The sequence below is a fragment of the Oncorhynchus nerka genome, linkage group LG2 (genome assembly GCF_034236695.1).
Source record: "Oncorhynchus nerka isolate Pitt River linkage group LG2, Oner_Uvic_2.0, whole genome shotgun sequence".
NCBI lineage: Eukaryota > Metazoa > Chordata > Actinopteri > Salmoniformes > Salmonidae > Oncorhynchus > Oncorhynchus nerka.
Window position 1 is genome coordinate 95442475 of NC_088397.1, and position 15321 is coordinate 95457795.

The window sequence follows — 15321 nt, forward strand, 5'->3', positions numbered from 1 at the left end:
AAATGGCACCATTTCCCTGTATATTGTACTAGTCAACAGCAGATAGAGGGAATTAGGTACCATTTCGGGTGCAACCAATGAGACACTAAATAAACAGTATTCTGTATTCTACTGTCCATGCTGTTAGTACATCTGTGTTAAACTTTCATTTTGTGGCCTCGTTCCTCCAACTAAAAAGGTTTTGGCAGGCCACCTTTTTTTTGTACTTAAGTAGTATTGATGAACAATAAACTGCTCTTAAACCTCAAGTTGTGTCTCGGGTCTGATCACTTATGCTATTTGGTTATAATACTCTTTCTGGTCACTTTGTTATTGGTTATTACTGTTTATTACCAAGTCTTGAGTCTGTCCCTAGTGTTCAATAATGACTGTTTATTACCGAGTCTGTCCCAGTACTACACTAGTTATTACCAAGTCTGTCCCAGTACTACACTAGTTATTACCAAGTCTGTCCCAGTACTACACTAGTTATTACCAAGTCTGTCCCAGTACTACACTAGTTATTACCAAGTCTGTCCCAGTAATACACTAGTTATTACCAAGTCTGTCCCAGTACTACACTAGTTATTACCAAGTCTGTCCCAGTACTACACTAGTTATTACCAAGTCTGTCCCAGTACTACACTGGTGTCCCAGTACTACACTAGTTATTACCAAGTCTGTCCCAGTAATACACTAGTTATTACCAAGTCTGTCCCAGTACTACACTAGTTATTACCAAGTCTGTCCCAGTACTACACTAGTTATTACCAAGTCTGTCCCAGTACTACACTAGTTATTACCAAGTCTGTCCCAGTACTACACTAGTTATTACCAAGTCTGTCCCAGTACTACACTAGTTATTACCAAGTCTGTCCCAGTACTACACTAGTTATTACCAAGTCTGTCCCAGTACTACACTAGTTATTACCAAGTCTGTCCCAGTACTACACTAGTTATTACCAAGTCTGTCCCAGTACTACACTGGTGTCCCAGTACTACACTAGTTATTACAGAGTCTGTCCCAGTACTACACTAGTTATTACAGAGTCTGTCCCAGTACTACACTAGTTATTACAGAGTCTGTCCCAGTACTACACTAGTTATTACCAAGTCTGTCCCAGTACTACACTGGTGTCCCAGTACTACACTAGTTATTACCAAGTCTATCCCAGTAATACACTAGTTATTACCAAGTCTGTCCCAGTACTACACTAGTTATTACCAAGTCTGTCCCAGTACTACACTGGTGTCCCAGTACTACACTAGTTATTACCAAGTCTGTCCCAGTACTACACTAGTTATTACCAAGTCTGTCCCAGTAATACACTAGTTATTACCAAGTCTGTCCCAGTACTACACTAGTTATTACCAAGTCTGTCCCAGTACTACAGTAGTTATTACCAAGTCTGTCCCAGTACTACACTAGTTATTACCAAGTCTGTCCCAGTACTACACTAGTTATTACCAAGTCTGTCCCAGTACTACACTGGTGTCCCAGTACTACACTAGTTATTACCAAGTCTGTCCCAGTACTACACTAGTTATTACCAAGTCTGTCCCAGTACTACACTAGTTATTACCAAGTCTGTCCCAGTAATACACTAGTTATTACCAAGTCTGTCCCAGTACTACACTAGTTATTACCAAGTCTGTCCCAGTAATACACTAGTTATTACCAAGTCTGTCCCAGTAATACACTAGTTATTACCAAGTCTGTCCCAGTACTACACTAGTTATTACCAAGTCTGTCCCAGTAATACACTAGTTATTACCAAGTCTGTCCCAGTACTACACTAGTTATTACCAAGTCTGTCCCAGTACTACACTAGTTATTACCAAGTCTGTCCCAGTACTACACTAGTTATTACCAAGTCTGTCCCAGTACTACACTAGTTATTACCAAGTCTGTCCCAGTACTACACTAGTTATTACCAAGTCTGTCCCAGTACTACACTAGTTATTACCAAGTCTGTCCCAGTAATACACTAGTTATTACCAAGTCTGTCCCAGTACTACACTAGTTATTACCAAGTCTGTCCCAGTACTACACTAGTTATTACCAAGTCTGTCCCAGTAATACACTAGTTATTACCAAGTCTGTCCCAGTACTACACTAGTTATTACCAAGTCTGTCCCAGTACTACACTAGTTATTACCAAGTCTGTCCCAGTAATACACTAGTTATTACCAAGTCTGTCCCAGTACTACACTAGTTATTACCAAGTCTGAGTCTGTCCCTAGCGTTCAATAATGACTGTTTATTACCAAGTCTGTCCCAGTAATACACTAGTTATTACCAAGTCTGTCCCAGTACTACAGTAGTTATTACCAAGTCTGTCCCAGTACTACACTAGATATTAATGGTATCTTTTATGTGTTAATAGATACTAGAACGTGGTGGATCAGTCGGGTCACTTGTTATTACTACATTAGAACGGCTATTAGTATGTTGAGCTATATATATATATACAGTTGTAAAGTACTTAAGTATAAATACTTTATAATACTACTTAAGTAGGTTTTGGGGGTATCTGTACTTTACTTAACTATTTATATTTTTGACAACTGTTTTACTTCACTACATTCCTAAAGATAATAATGTACTTTTTACTCCATATATTTTCCTCTGACACCCAAAAGTACTCGTTACATTTTGAATGCTTAGCAGGACAGAACATTTCAAAAATCGATGCACTTGTCAAGAGAATATCCCTGGGCATCCCTCTACTGCCTGTGATCTGGTGGACTCACTAAACACACGCTTTGTTTGTAAATGAGGTCTGTGTTGGAGCGTGCCCTTGGCTATCCGTACAATAAAATGTCTGGTTTGCTTAATATAAGGAATTGGAAGTGATTTATACTTTTACATGAGAATATTTCAAACTAAATACTTTTGAACTTCAGTATTTTACTGGGTGACTTTCACTTTTACTTGAGTCATGTTCTATTAAAGTATCTACATTTACATAAGAATGACAATTGGCTACATCAGATTTATTTTATTTTTTGGGTGATTGAGATATAAACTCGCTGGTGAGTGTATTAGGTACACCCATCTAGTACCGGGGTCCATTACTCTGCCGTCAGCATGATGCACAGGAAGTGGGATTCGTCGGTCCAGGCGATGTTTTTCCACTCAATTGTCCAGTGTTGGTGATGGCGTTGCCCAGTGGAGCTGCTTCCTGTTCTTACCTGATAGGAGTGGAACCCTGGTGTGGTCATCTGCTGCAATAGCCAATCAGTAACCGGGATATCGACGAGTTGTGAGTTCCATGATATCGTTCTGCACACGACTGTTGTACTGTGCCGTTATTTGTTAGTTTGTGAGATACTGTCTCCGGTGGGCCTGGGACCAGCGATCATACCACACTCAAGTCACTTAGTTCACTGATTTGGCCCATTCTAACGTTCAATCAAACAGTAACGGAATGCCTCGATGCCTGTCCGCCTGCTTTACGTAGCGAGCCACGGCCACCGGACTCCCTATCTGCAGGAGCGGTATATATAACTGGCCGGTATATGTACTATAAGAGCCTTCAGAAAGTATTCACACCCCTTCACTTTTCCACATTTTGTGTTACAGCCTGAATTCAAAATCTATTAAATATAGATTTTTTAAATTTTTTACAGTGAAATATCTAATTTACATGAGTATTTACACCCCTGAGTCAATAGAATCCCCTTTGGCAGTGATTACAGCTGTGAGTCTTTCTGGGTAAATCTCGAAAGCCTTGTTCACACTGAAGGCTTTTTAAATGTTCAAATCAGTTGTATTTTTCTAGTCCGTTTTGGAATACTGATTGTCCCAATCAAGTTTACAACCAAATCAGATCTGTGTGTTCAGACAGCAGTCATTTGCTGACAAGGCTACGCTAGTTGTCATAGTAACAACGGGTGCGGTGGTGCAGGCTGATTGGTGGTGCGGCGGTGGTCGTGCTTCCTTTATCACTCAGACGTTATGTAGCAAGCTAAAGTGACAACGATTCCTGTCATGGACGTTTCCCGGTTGCTTTAAAGGTTCAAAATCGTAGTGTGACAACACTTTGAAAACCTCAAAAAAGAACAAGATGATTCAACTTTCAAAATGGTAGTTAGTTTGTAAACAAGTACCGAGCTAGTTAGTTACCACATGCACAAGCAACAAGATATGCCGAATAACAGCCTAAAAAACACTTAAGAGGGGGGGGGGGGGCTGTTCAGGCTGCCGGAAAAAGAACAGATTCAAATCAGATATGCAAATAAATAGGATTTGAGTCACTTCAAACTGCCAATGGGAACACGGCTTAAGGGCTTTCCACACCTGGATTGTAACATAATTGAACATTCTTTTTAATGTTCTTCAAGCTCTGTCAAGTTGGTTGTCGATCAAATGCTAGAAGACATATTTAGGTTTTGCCATAGATTTTCAAGCCGATTCAAGTCAAAACTGTAACTCTGGAACATTCAACGTCGCCTTGGCAACTCCAGTGTAGGTTTGACCTTGTGTTTTAGGTTGTTGTGCTGTTGAATGGTGAATTCATCTCCCCGTGTCTGTTGGAAAGCAGGCTGAACCAGGTTTTCCTCTACGATTTAGCTCTGTTATGTTTATTTTTTTATCCTAAACAACTCCCTAGTCCTTGCTGATGACAAGTAAACCCATAACATGATGCAGCCTCCACCATGCTTGGGGCGGCAGGGTAGCCTAGTGGTTAGAGTGTAGAGGCGGCAGGGTAGCCTAGTGGTTAGAGTGTAGAGGTGGCAGGGTAGCCTAGTGGTTAGAGTGTAGGGGCGGCAGGGTAGCCTAGTGGTTAGAGTGTAGGGGCGGCAGGGTAGCCTAGTGGTTAGAGTGTAGGGGCGGCAGGGTAGCCTAGTGGTTAGAGTGTAGGGGCGGCAGGGTAGCCTAGTGGTTAGAGTGTAGGGGCGGCAGGGTAGCCTAGTGGTTAGAGTGTAGAGGTGGCAGGGTAGCCTAGTGGTTAGAGTGTAGAGGTGGCAGGGTAGCCTAGTGGTTAGAGTGTAGAGGTGGCAGCGTAGCCTAGTGGTTAGAGTGTAGAGGTGGCAGCGTAGCCTAGTGGTTAGAGCGTTGGACTAGTAACCGGAAGGTTGCAAGTTCAAACCCCCGAGCTGACAAGGTCTGTTGTCCTGCCCCAGAACAGGCAGTTAACCCAATGTTCCTAGGCCGTCATTGAAAATAAGAATTTGTTCTTAACTGACTTGCCTGGTTAAATAAAGGTTAAAAAAAAAACTCAGTGATGTGTTGTGTTAGATTTTTGTATTCAGGACAAGAAGTTCAATTTTTTGCCACATTTGTTGCAAACAGGATGCATGTTTTGGAAAATGTTTATTCTGTACAGACTTCCTCCTTTTCACCCATTTAGGTTAGTATTGTGGAGTAACTACAGCGTTGATCCATTCTCAGTTCTCTCCTATCACAGACATTAAACTCTTACTGTTTTAAAGTCACCATTGACCTCATGGTGAAATCCCTGAGCAGTTTCCTTCCTCTCCGGCAACTGAGTTTGGAAGGACGCCTGTATCTTTGTAGTGACTGGGTGTATTGACACACCATCCAAAGTGTAATTAACATCACCATGCTCAAAGGGATATTCAATGTCTACCAATCGGTGCCCTTCTTTGCAAACCATTGGAAAACGTGCCTGGTCTTTGTGGTTGAAATGGACTTGAGGGCCCTTACAGATAACTGTATGTGGTAGCCAGTTAATGTTAAACCCTATAAATTACCATCTGTGACTTGTTGCACATTTTTACTCCTGAACCTATAGAAGGGTTAAATACTTATTTACTCAAGACATTTTTTTAGCTTTACATTTTTTTTAAAATTAATTTGTAAAAATTTCTAAAAACATAATTCTACTATGACATTATGGGATGTGTTGATCAGTGATGAAAACATTCAGGCTGCAACACAACATAATGTGGACAAAGTCAAGGTGTGAAACCTTTCTGAAGGCATTTGGGAAAGTATTCAGACCTTTTCAGACTTTTTCCACATGAAAAGTATTCAGACCTATTCAGACTTTTTCCACATGTTATAGTCACTAACAGAAGTTCCTCTGTGGAGATGGGAGAACCTTCCAGAAGGACAACCATCTCTGCAGCACTCCACCAATCAGGCCTTTATGGTAGAGTGGCCAGACCGAAGCCTTTAACCGAGGATTGGCTTCCATGACAGCTCGCTTAGAGTTTTATCTTACCTTTATTTCACCAGGTCAGTTGAGAACCAGTTCACATTTACAACCGCGACAAGAATAAAGTAAAGCAGTGCGACACAAAACACAGAGTTACACATAAATAAACATACAAGTCATTCTCTGGTCTGATGAAACCAAGGTTGAACTCTTTGGCCTGAATGCCAAGCGTCACATCTGGGGGAAACCTGGCACCATCCCTACGGTGAAGCATGGTGGTGGTAGCATCATGCTGTGGGGATGTTTTTCAGAGACTAGTCAGGATCGAGTCAAAGATGAACGGAGAGATCCTTGATGAAAACCTGCTCCAGAGCACTCAGGACCTCAGACTGGGGCGAAGGTTCACCTTCCAACAGGACTACGACACAAAGCACACAGCCAAGACAACGCAGGAGTGGCTTCGGGACAAGTCTCTGAATGTCCTTGACTTGAACACGATAGAGCATCTCTGGAGAGACCTGAAAATAGCAGTGCAGCGACGCTCCCCATCCAACCTGACAGAGCTTGAGAGGATCTGCAGAGAAGAATGGGAGAAACTCCCCAAATACAGGTGTGCCAAGCTTGTAGCGACATACCCAAGAAGACTCGAGGCTGTAATCGCTGCCAAAGGTGCTTCAACAAAGTACAGAGTCTGAATCCTTGTGTGATATTTTTAATACATTTGTAACATTTCTAAAAACCTGTTTTTTCTTTGTGTATGTACACACCTGCTCTTTCCATGACAGACTGACCAGGTCAAAAACTATGATCCCTTACTGATGTCACCTGTTAAATCCACTTCAATCAGTGTAGATGAAGGGGAGGAGACCTGGTTAAAGAAGGATTTTTAAGCCTTGAGACAATTGAGACATGGATTGTGTACGTGTGCCATTCAGAGGGTGAATGGGCAAGAAAACAGGTTTAAGTGCCTTTAAACGAGGTATAGTAGTAGGTGCCTTTGAACAGGGTATGGTAGTAGGTGCCTTTGAACAGGGTATGGTAGTAGGTGCCTTTGAACAGGGTAGTAGGTGCCTTTGAACAGGGTAGTAGGTGCCTTTGAACAGGGTATGGTAGTAGGTGCCTTTGAACAGGGTATGGTAGTAGGTGCCTTTGAACAGGGTAGTAGGTGCCTTTGAACAGGGTAGTAGGTGCCTTTGAACAGGGTAGTAGGTGCCTTTGAACAGGGTAGTAGGTGCCTTTGAACAGGGTAGTAGGTGCCTTTGAACAGGGTAGTAGGTGCCTTTGAACAGGGTAGTAGGTGCCTTTGAACAGGGTAGTAGGTGCCTTTGAACAGGGTATGGTAGTAGGTGCCTTTGAACAGGGTAGTAGGTGCCTTTGAACAGGGTATGGTAGTAGGTGCCTTTGAACAGGGTATGGTAGTAGGTGCCTTTGAACAGGGTATGGTATAAGGTGCCTTTGAACAGGGTATGGTAGTAGGTGCCTTTGAACAGGGTATGGTAGTAGGTGCCAGGCGCACCGGTTTGAACGTGTCAAGAACTGCAACGCTGCTGGGGTTTTTCACACTCAACAGTTTCCTGTGTGATTCAAGACTGGTCCACCACCCAAAAGGACAACTGTGGGAAGCACTGGAGTCAACATGGACCAGCATCCCTGTGGAAACGCTTTCGACACCTTGTACAGTCCATGCCCCGAAGAATTCAGGCTGTTCTGAGGGCAAAAGTGAAGCAGGGCAGATTCAACTTAGGAAGGTGTTCTTAATGTTTGGTACTCAGTGTATATATATAGGTGGTTAATGAAGAGGACAACATCCATACAGGGAACATTTAATTTGATTTACATCCAATGTAAGAGTCAAATGTGGCTTTTATCTGTACTTGACAAAGATGTTACAAAAAAAAAAGTACAAGATGCGACATGACAGAATATGGGGAACGTACGGAGTGGTGGCATCATTCTGTGTTTCACAAACCGTGATACCTACCCTCGGGGGGGTTGTAAAGCAGTTCCTATTGTATGTTGTACTGGTATGTATGTCTACATCAAGCCATATTTACACAGTGTAATCATCTGGATGGACATAAATGTGTGAAAAGTCCCTGAAACTGGAAGAGCAATAGTAAAGCACGTACCTGTGTTACATATATATATATATATATATACTGTATGTTACAGGAGAAGGTCAATCTGGGAAATGTATACGTTCCCAGTAGGAAAGGAGCCAGCAGTATGTTACCAGTGAAATCAGTTGACAGACAGTGAGCTGGGTACGGGTCGTATCAGGAAAGGAGCCAGCAGTATGTTACCAGTGAAATCAGTTGACAGACAGTGAGCTGGGTACGGGTCGTATCAGGAAAGGAGCCAGCAGTATGGTACAAGTGAAATCAGTTGACAGACAGTGAGCTGGGTACGGGTCTTATCAGGAAAGGAGCCAGCAGTATGGTACAAGTGAAATCAGTTGACAGACAGTGAGCTGGGTACGGGTCTTATCAGGAAAGGAGCCAGCAGTATGGTACAAGTGAAATCAGTTGACAGACAGTGAGCTGGGTACGGGTCTTATCAGGAAAGGAGCCAGCAGTATGGTACAAGTGAAATCAGTTGACAGACAGTGAGCTGGGTGCGGGTCGTATCAGGAAAACTTATCTGGGAAACAAATAACACAAATGATTCAAGATAGACTGAAAAAGCATTTAAACATTTTCAGCAATTTTCAAAATATATTTTTACATTCCCCTTCAGAACACAGAAGGAATAGAACAGAATGTCTCACCATATTAGTTGTCATGAGAGTGACACTGTTATAATGAGAGGGGTTCTCCCTTAACACTACAGACATTCTTTACATTTCAGATGTTTATTAGATGATAATATTATCAGTGGCATTTTAAAGATGATGTTTTTTCATCCTTTCTGATGATACCCAACGTCAATTCAAAACAGTTTCAGAAAATACTGGAAGACCCTTATATTCTTAATTCAACTCTGACCACTTCAAATGTTGTTAGCCGTTATTAAAACTGTATCGGGGGGCATACGTAAACACCAACTGGGGTTTAGAAAATAATAATAGTGAAGAAGGCCCATTATATATGTTCTGAACTCTGACCAGAAGAGATGAGAAGTGGTGACGGCTTGTTGGAACGCAGTAGAATGTGTTCCGTGTTCCGATTCTAGAACGCTGATGTTCCGGGTTCCGTCCTCCCTCTCAGATGCTCTCATCATCACTCATGTCCCAAATCTAAAGACAATAGAAACAAACATAACAAAAAGTCAGAAACTGCTCACATGTAAGGAGGAGGGGTGAGAGGGGGGGGAGAGAGAGAGAGAGAGACAGAGAGGAAGAAAAGGAATGGGTTTGCTTCCATTTTAAAGAGACTGTACAGAAAGCCATCGCCAAGCCCTGAATATGACCACAGATGATGCATTGTATTGGCCTGATACTGTCGTGGCCTCTCTCACAAGGGAAATACAATTCTTCAAAAATGGCAGTTGGGAGATGGCAAGATCGTGTGGGACCATTATATCCAATGAAGGGGCTGCTACGCGTGGAACAACAGGCACAACTGTTTACACTAGTTACCACAGCCACAAAGGTAAGGTTAGCGGTGGGGTTAGGTTTAAAATAACAGTTAAAGATGAGAAATTGTAGAAATAGGTAGGCTTTATGACTGTGGTAACTAGAGATGACCAGGCACAACTCCGATATATAGTGTTTGTTTTTTTCTCAAAGTTGCCAAGGAAGTGAAGTGTCCTGCATATCTCAGTACACTGGGAACAACTTAATCATTATGACACTTCTATTCCATCAAATAAACCTCACGTAGCAAAGAAGCCATTACATTTTGTGTTATTAACCCCCCCCCCCGACAAATCACGTTTGTCACATGAAATATCTAGAAAGGTTCAGCTTCAGAAACCTGAAAGTTGAAATGTAATTAATCATTTCTGCTTTCCATTCCCCATATAGCGCACTTCGTAGGGGGGGGAAAGGGCGCCATTTGGGACGCATGACAAACACTGATCTGTGGCAGGTAGCCTGGCGGTTCAGAGGTTGGGCCGGGGACTGGAAGGGCAGAGCTGCCGATGTGTGCACTGCTCCTGTACGTTTCTCTGGATGAGAGCATCTACTAAAACGACAAATTAAAATGATTATTAAAAATATATATATATATATATATATATATCTATAGTGTGTGTTTGAGTCGGATCGGTGACAGACTACCACACTGCCCGTGAGTCTGTGTTAAAACATGGTCACAAAGAGAAGGGGAGGAGACTGTGGTAGTCGGGTCTAGTAACTACAGCAACACTGTGGTAGTCGGGTCTAGTAACTACAGCAACACTGTGGTAGTCAGGTCTAGTAACTACAGTACCACTGGGGTAGTCAGGTCTAGTAACTACAGTACCACTGTGGTAGTCAGGTCTAGTAACTACAGCACCACTGTGGTAGTCAGGTCTAGTAACTACAGCACCACTGTGGTAGTCAGGTCTAGTAACTACAGTACCACTGGGGTAGTCAGGTCTAGTAACTACAGCACCACTATAATAGTCAGTTCTAGTAACTACAGTACCACTGTGGTAGTCGGGTCTAGTAACTACAGCACCACTGTGGTAGTCAGGTCTAGTAACTGCAGCACCACTGTGGTAGTCAGGTCTAGTAACTACAGTACCACTGGGGTAGTCAGGTCTAGTAACTACAGCACCACTATAATAGTCAGTTCTAGTAACTACAGTACCACTGTGGTAGTCGGGTCTAGTAACTACAGCACCACTGTGGTAGTCAGGTCTAGTAACTGCAGCACCACTGTGGTAGTCAGGTCTAGTAACTACAGCACCACTATAATAGTCAGTTCTAGTAACTACAGTACCACTGTGGTAGTCGGGTCTAGTAACTACAGCACCACTGTGGTAGTCAGGTCTAGTAACTGCAGCACCACTGTGGTAGTCAGGTCTAGTAACTACAGCACCACTGTGGTAGTCAGGTCTAGTAACTACAGCAACACTGTGGTAGTCAGGTCTAGTAACTACAGCACCACTGTGGTAGTCAGGTCTAGTAACTACAGCACCACTGTGGTAGTCAGGTCTAGTAACTACAGCACCACTGTGGTAGTCAGGTCTAGTAACTACAGCAACACTGTGGTAGTCAGGTCTAGTAACTACAGCAACACTGTGGTAGTCAGGTCTAGTAACTACAGCACCACTGTGGTAGTCAGGTCTAGTAACTGCAGCACCACTGTGGTAGTCAGGTCTAGTAACTACAGCACCACTGTGGTAGTCAGGTCTAGTAACTACAGCAACACTGTGGTAGTCAGGTCTAGTAACTACAGCAACACTGTGGTAGTCAGGTCTAGTAACTACAGCAACACTGTGGTAGTCAGGTCTAGTAACTACAGCACCACTGTGGTAGTCGGGTCTAGTAACTACAGCACCACTGTGGTAGTCGGGTCTAGTAACTACAGCACCACTGTGGTAGTCGGGTCTAGTAACTACAGCACCACTGTGGTAGTCAGGTCTAGTAACTACAGCACCACTGTGGTAGTCGGGTCTAGTAACTACAGCAACACTGTGGTAGTCAGGTCTAGTAACTACAGCACCACTGTGGTAGTCGGGTCTAGTAACTACAGCACCACTGTGGTAGTCAGGTCTAGTAACTACAGCACCACTGTGGTAGTCAGGTCTAGTAACTGCAGCACCACTGTGGTAGTCAGGTCTAGTAACTACAGCACCACTGTGGTAGTCAGGTCTAGTAACTGCAGCACCACTGTGGTAGTCAGGTCTAGTAACTACAGCACCACTGTGGTAGTCAGGTCTAGTAACTACAGCACCACTGTGGTAGTCAGGTCTAGTAACTGCAGCACCACTGTGGTAGTCAGGTCTAGTAACTACAGCACCACTGTGGTAGTCAGGTCTAGTAACTACAGCACCACTGTGGTAGTCAGGTCTAGTAACTGCAGCACCACTGTGGTAGTCAGGTCTAGTAACTACAGCACCACTGTGGTAGTCAGGTCTAGTAACTGCAGCACCACTGTGGTAGTCAGGTCTAGTAACTACAGCACCACTGTGGTAGTCAGGTCTAGTAACTACAGCACCACTGTGGTAGTCGGGTCTAGTAACTACAGCACCACTGTGGTAGTCGGGTCTAGTAACTACAGCAACACTGTGGTAGTCGGGTCTAGTAACTACAGCACCACTGTGGTAGTCGGGTCTAGTAACTACAGCACCACTGTGGTAGTCAGGTCTAGTAACTACAGCACCACTGTGGTAGTCAGGTCTAGTAACTACAGCACCACTGTGGTAGTCAGGTCTAGTAACTACAGCACCACTGTGGTAGTCAGGTCTAGTAACTACAGCACCACTGTGGTAGTCAGGTCTAGTAACTTGTGGTAGTCAGGTCTAGTAACTGCAGCACCACTGTGGTAGTCAGGTCTAGTAACTACAGCACCACTGTGGTAGTCAGGTCTAGTAACTACAGCACCACTGTGGTAGTCAGGTCTAGTAACTACAGCACCACTGTGGTAGTCAGGTCTAGTAACTACAGCACCACTGTGTGTAGTCAGGTCTAGTAACTACAGCACCACTGTGGTAGTCAGGTCTAGTAACTACAGCACCACTGTGGTAGTCGGGTCTAGTAACTACAGCACCACTGTGGTAGTCAGGTCTAGTAACTACAGCACCACTGTGGTAGTCGGGTCTAGTAACTACAGCACCACTGTGGTAGTCAGGTCTAGTAACTACAGCACCACTGTGGTAGTCGGGTCTAGTAACTACAGCAACACTGTGGTAGTCAGGTCTAGTAACTACAGCACCACTGTGGTAGTCAGGTCTAGTAACTACAGCACCACTGTGGTAGTCAGGTCTAGTAACTACAGCACCACTGTGGTAGTCAGGTCTAGTAACTACAGCACCACTGTGGTAGTCAGGTCTAGTAACTACAGCACCACTGTGGTAGTCAGGTCTAGTAACTACAGCACCACTGTGGTAGTCAGGTCTAGTAACTACAGCAACACTGTGGTAGTCAGGTCTAGTGTGCAAAGCTGTCATCAGGGCAAAGGGTGGCTACTTTGAAGAATCTCAAATCAAAAGTATACTTTGATTTGTTTAACACTTTGTTGGTTACTACATGATTCCATATGTGTTATTTCATAGTTTTGATGTCCTCACTATTATTATACAATGTAGAAAATGGTAAAAAAAAAAAAAAAATGGAATGGGTAGGTGTGTCCAAATGTTTGGCTGGTACTGTTTATCAACGAATTGTGAGACAGGGATGCAGCTTAAGCCCCACCCTCTTCAACATATATATCAACGAATTGTGAGACAGGGATGCAGCTTAAGCCCCACCCTCTTCAACATATATATCAACGAATTGTGAGACAGGGATGCAGCTTAAGCCCCACCCTCTTCAACATATATATCAACGAATTGTGAGACAGGGATGCAGCTTAAGCCCCACCCTCTTCAACATATATATCAACGAATTGGCACTAGAACAGTCTGCAGCACCCGGCCTCACCCTCCTAGAATCAGAATCCAAATGTTTGCTGATGATCTGGTGCTTCTATCTAGCAGCACCTAGATATTCTTCAGATTCTGTCAGACCTGGGCCCTGACAATAAATCTCAGTAAGACCAAAATAATGGTGTTCCAAAAAAGGTCCAGTTGCCAGGACCACAAATACAAATTCCATCTAGACACCGTTGCCCTTGAACACACAAAAAACTATGCATCCCTCGGCCTAAACATCAAACTATGCATCCCTCGGCCTAAACATCAAACTATGCATCCCTCGGCCTAAACATCAGCGCCACAGGTAACTTCCACAAAGCTGTGAACGATCTGAGAGAAGGCAACAAGGGACTTCTATGCCATCAAACGGAACATACAATTTGACATCCCGATCTGGCAAAAAATACTTGAATCAGCCCTTTATGGTTGTGAGGTCTGGGGTCCGCTCACCAACCAAGAATTCACAAAATGGGGAGAACACCAAATTGAGACTCTGCACGCAGAATTCTGAAAAAAATATCCTCCATGTACAACGTAGAAGACCAAATAATGCATGCAGAGCAGAATTAGGTCGATACCCACTAATTATCAAAATCCAGAATAGAGTTGTTAAATTCTACAACCACCTAAAAGGAAGCGATTCCCAAACCTTCCATAACAAAGCCTTCACCTACCAAAAGATGAACCTGGAGAAGAGTCCCCTAAGCAAGCTGGTCCTGGGGCTCTGTTCACAAACACACCCCACAGAGCCCCAGGACAGCAGCATAATTAGACCCAACCAAATCATGAGAAAACAAAAACATAATTATTTCCAATGTGTCAAGTAGTTAACAAAAAAACAGAGCAAACTAGAATGCTATTTGGCCCTACACAGAGAGTACACAGCGGCAGAATACCTGACCACTGTGACTGACCCAAACTTAAGGAAACAGACCCACAAATATTAGAGAGTCGAGGTCGAGCGATTATCATTTTTCAACGCCGATACCGATTATTGGAGGACCAAAAAAGGCAATTTTCTTATATTTATTTATTTCTAATAATGACAATTACAACAATACTGAATGAACACTTATTTTAACTTAATATAATACATCAATAAAATCAATTTAGCCTCAAATAAATAATGAAACATGTTCAATTTGGTTTAAATAATGCAAAAACACAGTGTTGGAGAAGAAAGTAAAAGTGCAATATGTGCCATGTAAGAAAGCTAACGTTTAAGTTCCTTGCTCAGAACATGAGAACATATGAAAGCTGGTGGTTCCTTTTAACATGAGTCTTCAATATTCCCAGGTAAGAAGTTTTAGGTTGTAGTTATTATAGGACTATTTCCCTCTATACCATTTGTATTTCATATACCTTTGACTATTGGATGTTCTTGTAGGCACTTTAGTATTGCCAGTGTAACAGTATAGCTTCCATCCCTCTCCTCGCTCCTACCTGGGCTCAAACCAGGAACACAACGACAACAGCCACCATCGAAGCAGCGTTACCCATGCAGAGCAAGGGGAACAACTACTAGAAGGCTCAGAGCGAGTGACGTTTGAAACGCTATTAGCGTGCGCTAACTAGCTAGCCATTTGACTTCGGTTACACCAGCCTCATCTCGGGAGTTGATAGGCTTGAAGTCATAAACAGCACAATGCTTGACGCACAACGAAGAGCTGCTGGCATTCGCGTAACAGGCAGTCTCCTTGTGGAGTGCAAC

The 15321-nt window shown here is 43.2% G+C and overlaps 1 protein-coding gene across 1 annotated transcript in view; it reads right to left on the reverse strand.

Moving 5' to 3' along the window:
• Positions 1-7914: 7914 nt before the first annotated feature.
• Positions 7915-15321, reverse strand: part of atg7 (ATG7 autophagy related 7 homolog (S. cerevisiae)) — a 166995-nt gene continuing 159588 nt past the window's right edge. The window contains exon 19 of the mRNA XM_065022002.1: positions 7915-9342. Coding sequence (XP_064878074.1) covers positions 9310-9342 — 33 coding nt within the window. The 3' untranslated portion in view covers positions 7915-9309. The remainder of the gene's footprint in view (positions 9343-15321) is intronic.